The sequence below is a fragment of the Passer montanus genome, unplaced genomic scaffold, assembly GCF_014805655.1.
Source record: "Passer montanus isolate IOZ18808 unplaced genomic scaffold, ASM1480565v1 scaffold20, whole genome shotgun sequence".
Taxonomy (NCBI): Eukaryota; Metazoa; Chordata; class Aves; order Passeriformes; family Passeridae; genus Passer; species Passer montanus.
This window is the reverse complement of record NW_024366592.1, coordinates 4,006,972-4,025,863: the sequence shown is the minus strand read 5'-3', so window position 1 is coordinate 4,025,863 and position 18,892 is coordinate 4,006,972. Positions and strand designations below refer to the sequence as shown.

The window sequence follows — 18,892 nt, the reverse complement described above, 5'->3', positions numbered from 1 at the left end:
CCTTGGTGAGGAGGCTCCCCTGCTGCCTCTGCTGTCTGGAGTGGGCCCTGTGACTGCTCTGGGCACTGGGATGTGTTCTGCAGATGTGTGATTTCTTGTCCTGATGTGAACAGGACAGAACTCTGTCTCTGGACAGATAGAAAGGAAAACACATGGGTAATTACTCAGTAGGCTCAGTGACTATGTGAGTCTCCCAGTTGAAATTGAAGATTAATTTAGGTGTCAGAAATGTATTTTTTTTCCCTATAAGGATGCTGAGTAGATCGTAAGTCGTGACTAAGTGACTATGTGAGTCTCCCAGTTGAAATTGAAGATTAATTTAGGTGCCAGAAATGTATTTTTTTTCCTTATGAAGGATGCTGAGTAGATAGTAAGTTGTGACTGAAACAAATCAGCAGTGAACTATAGACATTTTTTGCTTATGAGCTTTGTTGTGGCTTGGTACAATACCTAATCTTAGGGGGGGAAGGGAGTTGTTTTGGGTTGGTTTGTTTTTTATTTATATAAGGCATGTAGGTACAGGGGTAGAAAGAGGGTAGTAACAATGCTGCATGTACATGAAGGAAATTAGTGGAAGACTAAACCTGTACCTGGTTTATCATGAATGCCCAAGATCCCTGTTTTTACATTGAAAAATGTAAACACCTCTGCTAGCTCTTTCCAGACCAAAACAGATGTGATGGGAAGGACCTGGATAAGTGGAAACAGCCAAGAAAAAGCTTGTTGAATCACTCTGAGCTGAACAATCGTTTCATTTGCTGCTCCTCTCCTTTCAGGCCCCTGGCACTGCAGAACCACAAATCATGTGCTGGGACGCCTTGCTGTGTGTCCTGGCTTGTCAAAACAATTTAATGTAGGTGGAAAGGAATGAATGAAATGAACAGAGTAGGCTTGATGCATCTGTTTCAGTTTGTTCAAAGGGCAGCCCAGTGATTGGGATGTGACACTTAGGTCCTCCAGGGAAGCTATCAGTTTAGGAAGAACAATGCTGTCCATTTTATAAGGTAGTTAAATCCATTTTAGGAAGCGAGCTCTCCTATAGTTTGACAGCTTTGTATATTTTTAAAAATATTTGGGCTATATCTGCTCAGCATGTGCCAGCTGAGCTACTACAAGAATGTGATTTGATAACTTCTAGATTTAGGACTTTGTGGTGTCTGCCCAAGGCTGCTTATGGTAAAAAAAGACCAAGAAAGGAGAGAATATGTCCATTTTTAAATTTTATTAATGGGAATTCCAAAATGACTTGGCCTTTGAAAGACAGGATATCAGCTGTATATTACTAACTGTTCTTAAAGTGCTGGCTTCTTTGTTAAATTGTTTAAGTTTCCTAGGCTTATGAAAAACTACTTGTGAGTCTTTCTACTTTTAGTTTTTGGCTGTTTGATTTAAAAAAAATAAAAATAAACAAAAACATTAAAATTGTTTAACTGATCTAGGAATGTTAATCTGTGAAACCTACATTTCTGCTTTCAAATGAAAACAACAAATACGTGTGGAAACGATCCATTTATATACATATTTTTAGACTGTGAGTGATAGGAAAAAGGCTGCAGGGGATAAATCTCCTTATCTGATTCACACTTACAATTATTCAAGCAAAAGAAGGGCATATTTTGAGTGACAGGCCACCGATTTCATGGCATCTTTAGAAGTGGAGATACGGCTGAGGATCCTGCAATTCTGCAGGATTCTGAGTACTGCCCCCAGTAGCTGCCCTGTTGGGAAGACACATCTGGGCTTGAGTCTTTTGGAGTATGCAGTTGTTATAACAACTTATATATATTTATATATAATAATGAGTTATAATAACTCAGTTATAACTGAGGATGGTGGAAATTGTTCCCTTCCCACAGTCTTGCAAAACACTCTTAAATTCTCACTAAGTGATGATGGCTTCTTGCTCTCTGCCACAGCTATGCTGTACAGCTACTCTCTGGATTCCATGTGATGCCAAGATACTCCCATTCCTCTGCTTTTCCTGGACTATGTATACCTAACATAGCTGGTAACATCTCAGTCTCCCAAATTACATACAGTGCTCTATTTTCCTTGCTTATTTCAATATTTTAGTAGCTGCAGCTGCTTAAGTTACGTTTTTGTACAAGAACAAGCATGAGGTGAAGTTGTCACTTTTGCCCATGCTAACTGCTCAAAGAATGCCACCATGCATTTGGCATAGGCTCTGTTCTAGTCTGTGTCTACGCAGCCTGGGAGATCTTGCTGTCTAATATTTTTAATTAGGTTTTGAAAATGGACTCGTCACTTTAAATTGCATGTTGGCCTGCAGGCCAACTGTTTGCAAGCTGCATTAGAATGTAATTTGTACAGCTAAAACCAGTCATTGTGTACACAGACTTCGTTGGTTTAATTGTACAGGAGACTCAGTATTTTCCCAAATGTTAGGGTTGTGGGTTCTTTTAAAGTATATTGGCATCTTCTGTAACCTAGCATTAGAGTTCCTTTAGGAGAAGAATATAAAAACCTGTTAGAGATGAGGGTGTGGGTTGTGTGTCCAAGGAAATGAGGGTAGTAAAAGGTAGTATGCACTGCTGGGCTTAGGAAACAAGTGGCCTCTCTGTCTTTTTCTCCCAGCTCTGTTTAATGTTCCCTTTTGCTGCTGCAGTTGTGTACTGAAGGGTGCAGGGTTTCCTTGGTTGCAAAAACATAGCTGTGTTCCTGGGTGAAACTTTTTGGCCTGTGCTTTGTCCAAACTTGTCCCAGATCACTGGGGCACTGTGACTTTCAAAGCAGTGTTGTTTTACTTAGTCTATTGCATGGTCTTGGTGGGTTTTTCATGGCAGCCCTGAAGTGTTGAGTGTCTGTGCTGAGCGTCACAGCTGTGTTTGCAGGATCATGATGCTGCCATGGATGTGACCAGAGAGAGAAATGAGTCCAAAAGTGAGTGCCTCTTAGGAGTCTGTTCATTGATAACAGTGGTTAGCACTTGTTAGTTTCTATTTGGGGACGGTAGTACAGAGCCAGGGAAAACTGAATAAAGACCTGAAGGGAGGTTGGGTTATGTGGGTTAAAACGAGAATGAAGTGAAATACACTTGATGTTAAGTGTAGGTCTAAAACTGGTTAACAGTGTTTGTAGTAGATAACTTGTTAGTATGCACACAATAAAGGAAATTTAATCCAATGTGTATTAAAAATCTTGGGTTTGGACAAAATGAATGCAAGTTTCATATTGACAGTTTAAAAGTGATAAAAAAGTAATTATTACAGCCTTTTTTGTATAATGACCATATATAATAGCTGAAGTTACAGCTAAGGACAATGGCTTAAAAAAGTGAATTATAAGTGAATTATCAGCAGAGGCTGAGAATACTGCTTTATTTTCCTGTAAGAAGGGTGATATTGCGATTGTGTTATTTGAAGCACTGGTGCATGTGTGTATGGTCAGCTGTACCTCTTGCAGCTCACTGCTTTTCTGTCTCAGCAGTTTCAAGCTGTTAAGATTGAGGTTTGAAACAGAACTTGTGCTGCCTTGTTCATTATACTGAAAGGAAAGCTGTCAGAGGGGTAAGACAGCTCAAATGAGAGCACTAATTACGTATAAAAACTCCTGCAACACCTGAACAGACATGAATGCTCAATTGTTGGAGTGTTTCTTCAAATGTTATATCAAAACTTGTGCAAATACACTTATGAAAGAATGGGAGGAGGTGGTAATGCTGATTTCTGCAGAGTGAAGTAGCTGTAGGATTGAATGGTTTTTGATGTCTGTAGATTAAATTAGTCATACATAAGGATTTTGCATTTTCCTAAGAATTGTGAAGGTGAGTGACATCCTAGACACCAATAGGAAACTGATCCCTGAGGTGATTTCAAATCTGTTTTCAGACTTTTACCCAGGGAAATGGTATACTTCTGAAAATTGGAGCTTCATCTGAAAAAGAAGTTTGCCCGTGCCTGAAAATACTCTGTGAATCTTCTAGAAAACGTTGATGGTCTTAGTGAATGTAGGATGGTTTAAATATTACATGGCTGAATTGTATTGAGAAAACACATGACCTGTAAACAAAGGAAGAGGAATTACAGTCTGGAGCACAATGGGAGTATAAGTAAATCCTGTGTGGTTTTACTGCCTCCTTTTAATGGAAAAGACAATGTGAAATCAAGTGACTTAAAACTTTTACTCAGATCTGACAAATAGGTCTTTGGTTATTGCTAAATAACTTAGAAACAATGCTTCTGAAATTCTTGGCTATAAGTATTTCCTGAAATATTTTGTTTTTTTAAATGCAAACTGCATATGGACCCAGTTTGTGCCAGTGAGTCAGCCTGACTGGTGTGAGCAGTGCATTGGTAAACTGAGAACACTGCATGGCACAAGGAGATGTCTTCTGTTTGAGATGTGTTGCTTGTTCAGGTAATAGCTGCTCCAAGTCTTGGTGATAGCTGACAGCCAGTATTGTCCAGGAAGGCTGTTTTGTGTTCTGCCTCTGGCCAAAAGATTGCTTTCTGTCTCTCCTGGGAGTTACATTTTTTTGGTTTTGTTGACATAAGATTTCAGGAAACTTGCTCAATCATGAGGTTCTGCATTTAATCAGAAAAAATCCAATTCATTCACTTGATGGTCTACAGCTACAGGAACAACTGTGTGTTAACAGAGGTTTGATGCTTAACCCCCTCTATGGGTGGCTAATCCCATCTGTTGACCAGTGGTCAGGACAGACATCTAGGAATAATGAAAAATTATTATGTACAACATGAGAAGGACATGCTTTAAATGATCTGATTTCATTCTCAGACACTGAAGTGTTCAAGACATTATATCCTCTTTCTGCCCCAAGTCAGGCAACAGCTAAATTTATTAAAGTAGTAAAGTGGGAGAAAGCAGAAAGACAAGTTAAGCTACAGATGTGCAGTTCTTAACCCTGAGAGCAATAGAATTATAAAAAGCAACATATTATAAAAAGACCGTAATAGTATGTGTTCAAAACAGAATATTTCAAGGTAATTGCAAACCAAATTTAAGACACATGATTCTTGTGTGTACCTAACTGTTTTCAAGTCGCTGCCTTTCAATAAGAAAATAAAGCAAAACTTTCTGATGCTCCTTTTCTTTTTCATTAGGATCGGAAGCTGTCCAAGTCAGAGCGACAAAGATTTAAAGAGGAAGCTGGGATGCTGAAAGGGCTTCAGCATCCCAATATTGTCAGGTTCTATGATTCCTGGGAGTCTACAGTCAAAGGAAAAAAGTGTATTGTTCTTGTGACAGAACTCATGACGTCTGGAACATTAAAAACGTAAGTAAATTAAGGCAGTGTTTCAGTTTCATTAGCACAACCCTAGAGAGCTAGAAGTAGGTGATATTTAGAATAAATGAGAACAGAGCCCTTCTGTTGAAGGATAACCTACTGTAGGAACATTCTTGTTTTAGAGGAGCATTATTAGCATTGCAGGGCATGGTAGAACATCTTCTAAGTTAAGAAGCTTGTCAGTTCTTACTTGTGATGTCCCAGTAAGCACATGCACAACACTTTTGGATTTTAAGAGCTCACAGAGGCAATACTTAGTTTTCACTTCTCAGAATTTGTTTTTTTTTCTCCATCAGCTGCTTTCTGTTGAGGATGAGCTAGTTCATAAAGTTCAAAGCTCAAATTAATTCACCTCTTTTGGGAGGTTTTGGATGCAAATAATATGTAAAAAGAAAAAAACTCACCACCTATTGGTTTATCTGAAACTTGCTGAAGCTTCATATAAAAATCCTACAGCTTGGACCTGTGAGGCAGCCGAGTGCACCTCGTGGTGTGCTGAATGCTGAGTTAGGAGAGTGCTGGAGCTGCAGCTGCTGTGAGGGATTCCCACAGTGTGTGGAGCTCGTGGGGGCTCTGCTCTCTGCCCTGGAGGGACCGTGTCCCAAGTGCCAGCCACCATCTCTCTGCTGGGAGTAAAGCTGCCAGCTCTGCCATAAAGGGGTTCTGCTCCTCTCTGGGAGTGTGTCCTGAGCGCAAGCCCCCATCCCTGTGCTGGAGTCAAGCTGCCAGCTCTGCCATAAAGGGGTTCTGCTCCTCTCTGGGAGTGTGTCCTGAGCACCAGCCACCATCCCTGTGCTGGAGTCAAGCTGCCAGCTCTGCCATAAAGGGGTTCTGCTCCTCTCTGGGAGTGTGTCCTGAGCACCAGCCACCATCTCTCTGCTGGGAGTAAAGCTGCCAGTCTGCCATAAAGGGGTTCTGCTCCTCTCTGGGAGTGTGTCCTGAGCACCAGCCACCATCTCTCTGCTGGGAGTAAAGCTGCCAGCTCAAGTCGCTGCCTTTCAATAAGAAAATAAAGCAAAACTTTCTGATGCTCCTTTTCTTTTTCATTAGGATCGGAAGCTGTCCAAGTCAGAGCGACAAAGATTTAAAGAGGAAGCTGGGATGCTGAAAGGGCTTCAGCATCCCAATATTGTCAGGTTCTATGATTCCTGGGAGTCTACAGTCAAAGGAAAAAAGTGTATTGTTCTTGTGACAGAACTCATGACGTCTGGAACATTAAAAACGTAAGTAAATTAAGGCAGTGTTTCAGTTTCATTAGCACAACCCTAGAGAGCTAGAAGTAGGTGATATTTAGAATAAATGAGAACAGAGCCCTTCTGTTGAAGGATAACCTACTGTAGGAACATTCTTGTTTTAGAGGAGCATTATTAGCATTGCAGGGCATGGTAGAACATCTTCTAAGTTAAGAAGCTTGTCAGTTCTTACTTGTGATGTCCCAGTAAGCACATGCACAAGACTTTCGGATTTTAAGAGCTCACAGAGGCAATACTTAGTTTTCACTTCTCAGAATTTGTTTGTTTTTTTTCTCCAGCTGCTTTCTGTTGAGGATGAGCTAGTTCATAAAGTTCAAAGCTCAAATTAATTCACCTCTTTTGGGAGGTTTTGGATGCAAATAATATGTAAAAAGAAAAAAACTCACCACCTATTGGTTTATCTGAAACTTGCTGAAGCTTCATATAAAAATCCTACAGCTTGGACCTGTGAGGCAGCCGAGTGCACCTCGTGGTGTGCTGAATGCTGAGTTAGGAGAGTGCTGGAGCTGCAGCTGCTGTGAGGGATTCCCACAGTGTGTGGAGCTCGTGGGGGCTCTGCTCTCTGCCCTGGAGGGACCGTGTCCCAAGTGCCAGCCACCATCTCTCTGCTGGGAGTCAAGCTGCCAGCTCTGCCATAAAGGGGTTCTGCTCCTCTCTGGGAGTGTGTCCTGAGCACCAGCCACCATCTCTCTGCTGGGAGTAAAGCTGCCAGCTCTGCCATAAAGGGGTTCTGCTCCTCTCTGGGAGTGTGTCCTGAGTGCCAGCCACCATCCCTGTGCTGGGAGTGAAGCTGCCAGCTCTGCAATAAAGGGGCTCTGCATCCCTCACTTTGTTCAGTGCCCATTTCACTCTTGCAGAGGCATTCACACCCTACATGTGTAAGCAGGCTGCAGGAGCTGGAAACAGTTTGCCTTCTCTTTGGCTGAAATAGCTGGTGAATATCTTGTGTTTTTACTGTGCTTATTGATGGCTACAAGTGGACAGTCTTAAGAAGAAAAATGGCTCTCTGGGAGTCTGGGCTGCAGTTACAGGGAAGTGTTTGTCTCTTGAAATAGTACTGGGTGGCTAAGGATATGACAACATTCTTCAGGCATATGTTCAGTGCAGACCGTTCTCAGGTTGCTTAAGGTATTTCAGGTAAAAGAATAGATCTGCTGCTTAATGTGCTGTTTTCAGACAAATGGTAAGTTAATGGTTTTGCACCTCTGTACTGATGCCTTTAAATAAAGTTTACCTAATTTTCTGCTAAATGTGTAGTGCTAAATTTATTTTTCTCCCTTTTTTTTACTCCTTTATCCCTCTTACAGATTTTAATATTTGGATTGGCTTATGTGGTGTCATAGGCAAGATGATGAAGTAATAGTAGACAATTATAAAGTAGGGTGTTGAGAGGAAGAAATACCCCAGTTTTTCTGTCTGTGGGATTATTTTGTGTCTTGAAATAAGAAAGTCTTTTTATTTAATCCAGAAAAAAGTAATAGTCTCTTTGATTTAACATGTTTTAAACTGCAGAGTTCTGGCTATGGTTTTTCTCTACTCTTGTATAGCTGGTGTTACAGCTGTGATTTAGTTTATTCTAGTCCACTTCACTTGAGGCTTGACAGGTGAACTGTATGGGACATTTCAGGTGTGCCTTAATTAAGTACTTCATGTGCTTGTGGCATTTTCCTAGATTTACACTGTACACTTGTGTTTGCATCTATTTGACTATTATTTCCATATCTTTTTACAACATGTTTACCTTACCTGCATTTGAGAAAAGTGATTACTTTCTTCTTTTGGTACTTGGGACATAGACATTCTTGTCACTGAAAAAAAATGAACAGAATACGAGTGTGATGGTATCTTAAAGGAAATTTTCTCATGTTTTAGTTTAATAAGGATTCCTATAGCTCCTTGAGCTCTATGTAATTGTAATTGCAGAAACTGAGACTGGAAACCTCCTGGGGTCTCTTCAAAGCCCAGGTTATTCTATGATAGTAGGAAAAGTGAAAACATACTGCCTGTTAGGCTTGTGTATTTTGGTGTATTTGTATGTGCTTCCATTTTCAGTTGTGTTCTGCATGAAGTGACATGTGAGTTAATTCAGGTTAGTATTATGGAACAATGACAGCCACACTGCACAGTGTTGGGTGATTGTTGGATCCAGGTCCTTCAACAGGGAAAAGCTGGCAGTGGACTAGCATATTTGTAACCAAGAATGCAATTAGGGATTCCAGATGCTGAACTGAAGTGCCCCTACCATGTGATCTTTGGAACGGGCTCAAGAGAGATGAATGAGGGTTGTGTCAATAGCAGGAATTCAAGTGGTAGCTGATGTGGTTCAGAACCTCCTTCAGTTGATCTCCTTCCTTGACTTGGCTCTTTCCCTGCCTTCCTTGACATTCTGACACCTGATTTCCTCTGGAACTGACTCAATTGCTTTTACAGAGTTATTTTCACAGCGGGATCATTGCTAGCAACTTGATTTTCCAGATCTTGTTTTGAACTGGAGAAATTAAAGTGAAAGGGATGAATACACTGCATTTCTGTGTTGGAGCTGGTTGAAGTGATTTCATCGGGACTGTATCTCCTAGTTAAGTGAATCTGCAGAAGAGAGTGACCACTACCATGGAATAATTGAACACAACTTGATTTTAGTTTTAAGATTGTGGTGGCTAGACTCCATGCTGGTCACAGAATTTACTAGCAGTCTTTCTGTAGTGTGAAACTGATCTTTATCTGAGACTCTGTCTGAGTAACATTTCCTGAACAAGAATGAAGTCCTTGCTCTACAGAGCATGTAAGGTCCTTTGTCTACATGTAGTCTGGCCTGTACCTTTTCAGAAGGAACAAAACACTCTTCACTTCAAATCATGTTACCCAAATAGAGGTTGAGAGAAAACCCTGCTGGAAAGCACTTGAAAACTGTCAGAGGTTATTCACCTTGTGGCATCTCTAATCTGCTGAAGTTAAGTAACAGAATAAGATCTTAGGTCATGCTCATTGAAAAATATTTTTGGTATGAAATTTGACTCTTCTTACATGGGGTTTCAAGGAGGGGCAAAGATAGAACAGTTAAGGCTGGATTGCATTCTACCTGCAAAAGGATACAGACTTCTGTATAAACTCTTCCACCTCAGTTATTTGACAGAGCCTTTTTAAAGATTTCTCTGCCCTGTTTCTATCTGTCCATAGTTTTGAAGTAATGAGTAGTACCAGTTGGATTCAGGTAATCAAACCCTGTCCTGCACCAGGGAGGGGATCTCTAAGAATATCTAATTATGTTGCTAACTCCACAGGTAAATTTGAAACAGATGTAAAATGTAGTGTGGAAACCTTGAACAGAGAGCTTGACTACTCTTGTAAATGAGGGACTGATTGAAAAGCTCTTGCAGTTTTCCACAGCTCTGTACTTTTTTGGTTGTTAACGTTTTGGATCTAGTGACCCACCTTCCCACCCAGTTATAATTAATCAAAGTAGAGGTTGTCAGTGTTTGAGAAGTTAAATAGGTAAGGAGGTGTAATTAATGAGCCTTGAATAATTTGTCATTGAAGCAGTGCCTTGAAATTTAGCAATCCAGCAGTTTAAATACTGTGGAATGATTTTGTATGCAGAGGTGTTATCAGCTATGTACACCAAGCTTTCACATTGTTGTTTTGTCATTATAGTCTGCTGGCTAGAAAAGAGGGGATGGGTTTTCTAGAGGGGAATGATCTTTAGCTCCTCTGAAGTAGTGAAATGCTCAGGTAGATTTTAAAATGGACAATTAAATTTATACATCATTAATTACTGTTTCTTTGCTTCCAAACAGCAAATGGTATAGCTTAATCTACTATTTGTTAGCAGAATCTGTTTAACCTATTGTTACTTTTTTCATTAGGTATTTGAAAAGATTTAAAGTGATGAAAATTAAAGTACTACGGAGCTGGTGCCGTCAGATACTGAAAGGCTTACAATTTCTACACACTCGTACTCCTCCCATCATTCATAGAGACTTAAAATGTGACAACATCTTCATTACTGGCCCCACTGGATCAGTCAAGATTGGAGACCTTGGTCTGGCAACCCTGAAACGAGCTTCTTTTGCCAAAAGTGTGATAGGTAAGCCTCTCCTGTTTTGGAGGCTGCTAAGCCAGTCTACCTCTTTGGAGACTTCAGTGTTTTAGGAACTTTCCTAAAAAACATGCTTATAAAGGTACATGGTCAAAGCCTGAAAATATGTAGGCTTTGTCTCTTGGTTGCTGAGGGCATTCTGTGTTCCTAATGCAAAGGCATGTTGAAATTTTGGTTGTGCTTTGGTTATTTATGTATTAACATTAGCTATTTGAGAATATAGAGTTCTTGTCCTGCCCAACAATCTTGTGCAACATTGTTGATAAAACCACTCTTCACTACATAAAAATCTTACCTTTGTGGTGCTGCTTCAAGAAATGTACAAATGCATTTTGAAGACCAAACAACATTTTGATATTTAGTGTAGCATTAGTTCATACAGCCAAATTTTTTTTCATTGTCACCAGGGGTTAATGTTGAATGTCTTGCAGCTTGTGAGTAATCTGAAACTGAGGTGTACCAAAGAAAGACCATATAATATGTATTTAAATAATAACACAGACTGTGGGTATAACACCTTACTCAGGGAGTCTGTAGAATGTGGATTTGTGTGAGTTAGGAGGGTGCATTGGGAAATAGTGCTTTATTCTGGCTCTGTCCCTGTGTATCCATTCATAACCTTTTTCAGAAATTGATTTGGTGGAACTAGTGTGATCTTTCTTGTGAATTCTTGAAAGAATTGGTTTTATCAGCTTTGTTTTTATAGTTGGGTCAATAGACTGCAGGGAATGAAGTATCTTTCACTCTCAGTATTTAGAGCTTGCTAAAATTCAGCATTACTCAACAGTCCTGTGCCAGATTCCTAGCTGGGATCAATGGCATATACCTGTAAATTTTCTTGCAAGCTGTCACTGAAATATTTCCTGCTTCTTAACCAGGTCAAAATATTAATAGGGAATAAAAGAATGGTGTTAAAAACCATAATTTCTTCAGCATATTTGTCATATCTTCAAATTTATCACTGGAAAATTACCATCTGTTACATAGTTATCTGTTAATGATTAGCTTTTGGATAAATGACTGCAATTTACATTCTTTGGTTTAGTCTGGTGAAAACAAGCAATGGGCTGTAGAATGATCTGTAAATTGCCTGGAATCTGGTGTCTGCAGGAAATAATTCTGTGTTTAAATTTACAAAAAGCAAACTTGCATCTTTGGCTTAAAGTAAATCTGATCATACAATGCAGTCCCTTTGTTTGCAGAGGGGATCTGTGATGCTTCACTGGGCAATCATTTTCTGGACACTATTTTAAATGGGACTTGTTGAATCTCACGCTCTATGCCTGTAACTCAATCTCTCTGTATTTCTGAGTATTTTTGACTGTAGGGTGTCCCTCACTAATGCCTGTATCTGCAGTAGGCCTATAAATATACTGCAGGTGGGAAGGTAAGTATATGAAGAAAAGGGCTCTGGTGAGTGGCCTTTGCAGAAAATTACCTTTTATATCCTCTTTTCACGGAGATTTTTATTTGTAACAACAGAGCTTTTCATTGCAAGGCCTTATCTGACCCATTCTACTTCAGCAAGTAGATGGAGAGCACCAGGTCAGAGACTAGCTATGGGCTCTTACCAGTACTACTTCTTTTGCAGCAGAGGGCAGTCAGGTAATTTATGAAACAAGGTTTAATGTGCCTCTTTTCTTACAGGGAGAAAAGGTAAGTGCCTTAACTCTCCTTAGTATTTGGTTTGCAGCCTATGGCTAGTCTACAGTTTTTCCCCTCTTCTTATCCCCTACCCTCGTGTTTGATTTCAGGCTAATCCAGTCTGTTCTGCCATTTGTATCAACTAACATACCTAAACAGGGAATTGCATCAGTTCTCACATGCCATTGTTATTCCATAAAGGCCTTGCAATGGAAGACTCACAAAGTACATTGGTGCAACAGAGTCACTAAGGGTTTCCTCCCTCTTCTTTTTGCCTCCACTTTCTCTTGTCTCACAGGTTTGCCCAGCCGCTTGCCCCTGCGGTGAGTAACGCCAGCAGCCTCTGCTCGCTTTGAGACATTTAGAGTCTGAATCGTTCTTTTAATTTAAGGTACCCCAGAGTTCATGGCCCCCGAGATGTATGAGGAGAAATATGATGAGTCCGTTGATGTGTATGCTTTTGGGATGTGTATGCTAGAGATGGCCACGTCTGAATATCCTTATTCCGAGTGCCAAAATGCTGCGCAGATCTACCGCCGAGTGACCAGTGTAAGTCCCTCCTCACTGCCCAGTCTAAAGCTACTGCTCTTAGCAGCAAAGGACTGCAGCTGGGTAGCACCAGTGCTGTGCAAGTGTGTGTGGGGAAAAAAGCCTGGGAAGAGATTATTTTGGGATGAGTGCGAAGTTACAGGGTGGTCGAACTCACTGAACATCTGTCAGACGCTTGTAAAATACGTGAATGAAGATAAAATTTTGGAAGTGTTCCTACTTTTCTTTCAGTATAGAAGAAAAAAATATGAAGAAACCAACCCCCCAAAGCAAACTAGAAAAAATAAATGCACTAGAATAATAACAGATTGTTTTCTAAGCCACTTGGGGGATGGTGGAAGTAGTTCTGTCTTGAAGAGTAGCTGGTAACCTTGTTCTCTGCAATAAAGCTGGATAACAGATTTGAGCACTGGCTTAGCTGCCTGCCAGTTACCTACAGTGATTTTAATAGTTCATTGAATTCTGAGTGGCCCTTAGCTCCTGCATTTTGGGGGCACTTCTTATAATGATGAAGTGGAAATACTTGATAAATAGCAGGAAGCTATTCCACCCTGGTAAGTACTGGGCAAGTGTAGTGGTGGAGGCATTGTAGGAGAAAACAAATAGGGCTGAGAAGGCAATCAAGAGATCAGAGCTGGCCCATCTGACCAGACTGAGGGGAACATGCAGACCCTGAGTGCAGGAAGGAGAACTGCAGTGCTAGAAAGGTGCAGTATGGTGTGGCTAGATTTAATCTGTGATATCTAAGGCAGTGTTGTGAAGAGTGTACCAATACAGTGGAACAAACATGTTCAGCCTTGTGACCTAAGCATTCAGAAAGAATAGTGAGGTGGCTGCTTGGGGAAGTGGAAACTCAAATTGGATTTCTCAGAATACCTGTACATATGTGCAAAGGAGGAAAAAAACCCCCAGACTTACCTCTTCGTCCATAAACAAATGAGTTCCTATTAATTCTTTTGGAGCATGTTATCTCAGAGAAGTTGCAGATTTAATAAACAACTTGCCAGCTTTGGAAAAATAAAATGCTCTCTTATTCCTGATGCCTCACACTGCAGATAGAGATATAATTCCTGACTTAGAGTTGGAGAAGAGTCTTCATGTCAGAAGCAATGAATTCTGAAGAGAGGCTTGGTGAAATAAGATTATCCCTTTCTTTCAGGGAAATATTGGAGGGGAAAAAAAAGGCATAAGTGGTCACTTCAGTGTTTTGCACAGACACTGGAATATCTTTTTATATACATGTATATACATTCAGAATTGGGGTTTTTTAAATTTAGTTTCTTTGTGTGTTGGCAAACTTACCTGTAATTTTTTGAATAGTTAAGAACTAGGCTAAAGTCTAGTCCTTACTCTGTGTACAGCATCATCTGTCCTGGAAGCAGTTGGGATCAATGAAAGAAAGCTATATATCTCACCAGAACTGTCTCAGTGGTACCTTTTACCTGTTATGGATGTGTCTTGGACAGAGCCAAAGCAGCAAAATTTGCATGGACATTGCCTAATGTAAATGCCTGTTCCTTAAGGACCCTGCTAGGAACTGGGATGTTGGTGAGAATCAGCTGCTGTGACAACCTCAGGCTTGTAAATCCCCAGGTCTTTCCCCTGGTCTTTCAAGTACATAACTGGAAAGCTTTGTAGGGACTGGTAGCAGGAAGAGTTACCTAAGGACTTAGCAGGTTCCACTTACCACTTGTTTGTTGTGTGTGGTGCTCCTTTCTCCACATTGTTATTGGCTGATGGTGGAAATTCTAAATGGATGAGAAACACTGGCAATTTTTTGGTCTGTCCAACACCACCTTCTCTTCTACTCTGCTGATGGTTCACAAATCAAGTTCATTGGTTGATTTTTTTTTTCCTCACAACTATTTAATTTACTGCTTGAGAGCTTGTAAGATACACTTTGATATGAAATCCAGCAAGTTTTGTTTTATTTCAGAAGTAGCAAAGGAGGGGAAGGTAAAGAAAATGAAATGTATGTTTGTCTGCTTCCAAAGTCTGTGTGCTTTGGTATTTTTGGGGTTGTTTATTTCAGTGTAGTTGCAAAGCAGTTTGTTCAAAACAAAACCAACCAGAAACAAAATGTGAAGAATTTTCAAGGAGAGCTTTCAATGAAGGCAAGACAACATTATGTGGAAATAAAGCACAATCCTGTGCTTAACTGATAATGGAGGATTTAATGTTCAATAATGTGGAAAGAGATCTGTGTTATAAAAGTGAAATTAAATACTCCTGGCATTCTTTTTACCACTCCATGAAAGCTCTGTGAACCAATGTGAAAAAGAGACAGGTAGTTTTAGATTTAGAAGATTTTAGAGATGTTAGAAGTTTAGACCATGTGTGCATTTGTGGGTGAGGGGTGAACCATTTGCCAAATTCAGTGCTTGAAAGGACAGTGTGTGAACTATCAATAAAAGAGAAGGCAGAAAACCCCCTCCTGCAAAAGTGACTTGAGCAGTACTTACCAACACATCTCTTCTAATGTATGTTGGAAAGTGGGTGTGCTTTGTGGAAGATGTTTAGCATCTCCATTTCAACCCCTGGACATCTTTAGGGGTGTTTTGAGGTAGCAGCTACAGTCCTACTGTGCTTTAAATTGAAAGGATTGTTTGATCTGGGTGCATACAGAGAGCAGAATGAAGGACAGTAGGAATGGTCTGCTATGAAAGTCATGAAAGGTCATACCATGTTGGAGCTTAAAAAGCACTGAAACCCCAAAGGCAAGAAGATCAAAATGTGCAGCCACTCACTGCAGGCCATATGTATTTAAATTAATTAATTTCCCTCATCCTCTTTGCAGGAACTATTAGGCTTAGTAAAAAGCAAAGTTGCTCCATTATCTTAAATCCTTGCTGTTGCTTAGGACAGAATCCTGTAAAAGGTCTCTTAATGCCCAGGGTGTCCCCTCAGAACCTCTTGGTAATACCAGCTTATGTTCTTTTTTCTCATTTTGGCTGTGCATTGTCTCTTTTTAGGAGGCCATCAGCTGCAGTGAGTTTTGACCTGACACCTTTTGTGATAAGGATGGCTCTGGCTGATGCCCAGATACTGCAGCTTTGCAGTATTGCTCAGAGTACTCAGTCCTGTTCTGCTTCTTTGGTTCAGGGTCTTTCCTCATGGTTGGAAGCAGTTTTTTGTTAAATAACAGACCTTGGCAAGCACAGATCTAGAATTTGGATCTAAAGGCTGAAGTTCCTCTCACAAATGAGATGTTTTTTGGCCCAGGCAGTAATTGTTGCTTCACATCTTGGACAATAGCTTTGCTGCATAAGCCTGCTGTTCCTAAGATGCTCATTTTTACTGTCTGCATTCTCTCACTGGGAAGTTCCTGTAATTCACTAACACAGTCCTAGGATAAAGTTCCTGAATTTTCCGTGGCCCAAGAAACACAAGTGCAATTAAATTGTTATTCTGGATTACTTTAGAAGAATTCTTTTAACAGAGTAACCTGGGTTTATACCTGGCTTAAACACAACTGTGCAGAATTTGTAGGGCTCAAGGTGTTATGCTAAACTTTGTTTCACTGTTCTGATAAGGAAATCAGCAGTTTAACACAAAATATTGACTTGCACCCTTTAGCATATTCAGTTCAGACCCTTTCACTAGCAGTTTCTTTAGAAAGGAAAGACATCTGCATGGCTTGTCACTCAAGCATAAAGGAATCTAGCCTTTATCTTTGTTTCCATTAAATCATAATGTTGCAATTTTGTCTCAAAACCCTGTTTTCTTTATTGAAACCATCTTCTGCTGCTCTTTGGAAATGGTTCCAAGTAAATTAGTAGTCGGTGCTTAAAGAATTACAGCTTTTTGGATTTTTACCTTCCTGTGGGATGGGGAAGTCTCTGAGGTTTAAGCAGTATGTCTCCTCAGCTGGGGCTGAATGCATCCAGTGAGCACTTACTGATGCCTGCTTGGCCTCAGAAAAGAAATAATCTAAACCTGCAATGAATTGATAACAAGCTGCACTATAGGTAAAGTACTGATTTTTCTCTCCTTTGATTAATTTTTTCTCCCATGTCCTCTCGTGCAAGCACAGCTGTCTGTGTGGAATGCTACTAGATTAGGGAATGGATCCCCTTTTTTTGTGTGGTTTTTTTTTTTCAATTCTGCTCTCTATCCAAGTAATGCAGAGAGTTGCAATGCAAAATAAAATCAAGATACATAATTGTTTTACTTACTTGCTTGCATAAAAAACAAAAGAGAGTGTAAGAGCTTGGTAAAATTCAGGAGGGTTTCCCTGTCTTTGTTCTTCTCAGGAGACTGGTATATTTTATTTGACCTGTTCCATGCATATTGCAATTAAACACTTTGTCACAAGACATATTTGAAATGAGCTACACGTGCATTTAAATGGAAAAAGTGATATTTATAGAACAAACATCTTAAGTATGATTTCTTAATTTAGTCTGTTTGGGCATCAATGCAGTGCGGGCATAACTAACTGCAGTAACTTCAGCTGCTTTGCCTCAGCCTCTGGTGGGACCATGGAAACCCAAGCTGTTGCTTCAAAATCTAGATTTCTAATACTTGAATATCCAAAGGCTTAAATTTGCTAGGTGATTGACTAGTTCCAGGACTAGTAAAAAGACAATTATTATGTTTATTATGCAGATTTTTCTCCTCTTTGCATATCTACCACTAACATAAAAATCCAAACATGTTCATTGCAAAGAAGTTAATAAAGCCATCCTCAGTTTCAAATGTACTAATCATCTGAGTATGAACAGAAAGAACAAGGGGGTTTTCTCCCCCCTCCCATCATATAAACTTACCTTTTAAGTTTTCCTGGTGGACTTGTGCTCTGTACTTGATTTTCTCCATGCTTTCTTTGACAAAGTGAAGTTTTGTATTTGTCCTTCCTTCCACCAGAACTCCAGTCTGTTCTCTCTAAACAAATGTCTGTTGTCTGAGCTGGCCTTAGGATCAGAAGGGGGGGAGAAAAAGCATTTTGCATTTTTTGAGTTTCAAAAAAAAAGGTTGTTCAGTACTAAAATGTTCCACAGCAGGCATAACATTTTTCTTCTCTGTTCTCCAGAGCTTAAAAAAGGGCCTAAGGGAACAAGGCACATAATGAGTAACCTGACCAGGCAGTGTCTAACTGGTTTAAATGTCCTTAATCTCCCTAACTGGTGGGAACTGGCGTTCACTGGTTAGGGTGAAGGTCATTCTCTTTGCTGGAAACAAGGCAGTTACAAAGTGCTGTCGTTTGGTCAGTGGAGATAAAATTAATATTTTCTTTAGTGTCTTGAAAGTAAGGTGTCATAACTGTCTAGACCAGTCAACTGCTACATTTTCACTAGAGGTGCAGTGGACAAAGTATTCCAGCTCTTACTTTCTTCTTCTTCCTGAGGGGTCTTAAGTAGCAGACAAAAAATACTAAACCTTTAGACATATGAAGAATTTTACTTGCAGTACTTAGTGAGTGGTGAATCATTTCTTCTACTTCCTGGAAGTCATATGTAACAATTTTTTAGACATGAATGAAACTGTTTTCTTTACCTTGCGTGACTTGATTTTTTGACCTGGTTTGAATATATATGGAGATATCTTTCCTACAAACTTTTCTAGCAAAAAAAGCATTGGAAAAAAAAAATCAGTGGAAAAGTAGGGGAGGAAACCCTCCAACAGAGAAGGTGATCCTTTGTGAAAGCAGGTATTGAAAGTCTACAACCTTCAACCAAACACAGGAAACATTAATTGGAAGAAAGGGTAAACACTTGTATTCCTTCAAAGAAGAAACTCGTGGTAGTGAAGTGTGAAATGTAAAAGAAAATTGCACATCATGTGCAATTCCTTTGCCTCACACTGACTGAAATGTTTAAACTTCTAGCTCTTGCCTCTTGTAGATGTTCACCTCAGTCACAAGCATTTTGCTGTAACAGCTTTAAGAGTGTAGAATCTTCCTGTCTGGGGATTCAGTCACGGACTCATCAATTCAGAAACATAGAGCCTTAAAAGTAGAAGGTAGGAATTCAAGGATTTGAAGCATGAATATCTTAAGCAGTCTTTCGTGTTGTTTTAGAAGTCCTCTTTAATAAGTTACAATGATCTAGGTAAGGAGAAGCAGTGATCAGCTTGAGCCTG

At 39.9% G+C, this 18,892-nt stretch overlaps 1 protein-coding gene and 1 long non-coding RNA gene across 23 annotated transcripts in view; one reads left to right on the top strand and one right to left on the bottom strand.

The window, feature by feature from the left end:
- The window catches only part of WNK1 (WNK lysine deficient protein kinase 1), a 97,523-nt gene that overhangs the window by 26,907 nt on the left and 51,724 nt on the right, over window positions 1-18,892 (top strand). For 20 of the 21 annotated variants that reach the window (XR_005627339.1, XR_005627340.1, XR_005627338.1 and 17 more), the window contains exons 2-4: window positions 5,085-5,257; window positions 10,386-10,606; window positions 12,654-12,811. Coding sequence is in view for 18 of the 21 variants with exons in the window: in XM_039707926.1 (XP_039563860.1) it covers window positions 5,085-5,257; window positions 10,386-10,606; window positions 12,654-12,811 (552 nt within the window). In the remaining 3 variants the exon portion in view is untranslated. Of the gene's footprint in view, window positions 1-5,084; window positions 5,258-6,301; window positions 6,493-10,385; window positions 10,607-12,653; window positions 12,812-18,892 lie in introns of those variants that run through there. The other variant, XM_039707924.1, reaches the window with a different exon arrangement.
- Window positions 1,212-17,782, bottom strand: LOC120501543. 2 transcript variants are annotated; one of them, XR_005627342.1, is made up of 3 exons: window positions 13,730-17,782; window positions 8,269-8,330; window positions 1,212-4,019 (listed from the first exon to the last, which is right to left on the bottom strand). It is a non-coding gene; the product is annotated as an uncharacterized LOC120501543 (long non-coding RNA). The 2 variants fall into 2 exon arrangements; XR_005627341.1 differs by lacking the exon at window positions 1,212-4,019 and adding an exon at window positions 4,045-4,544.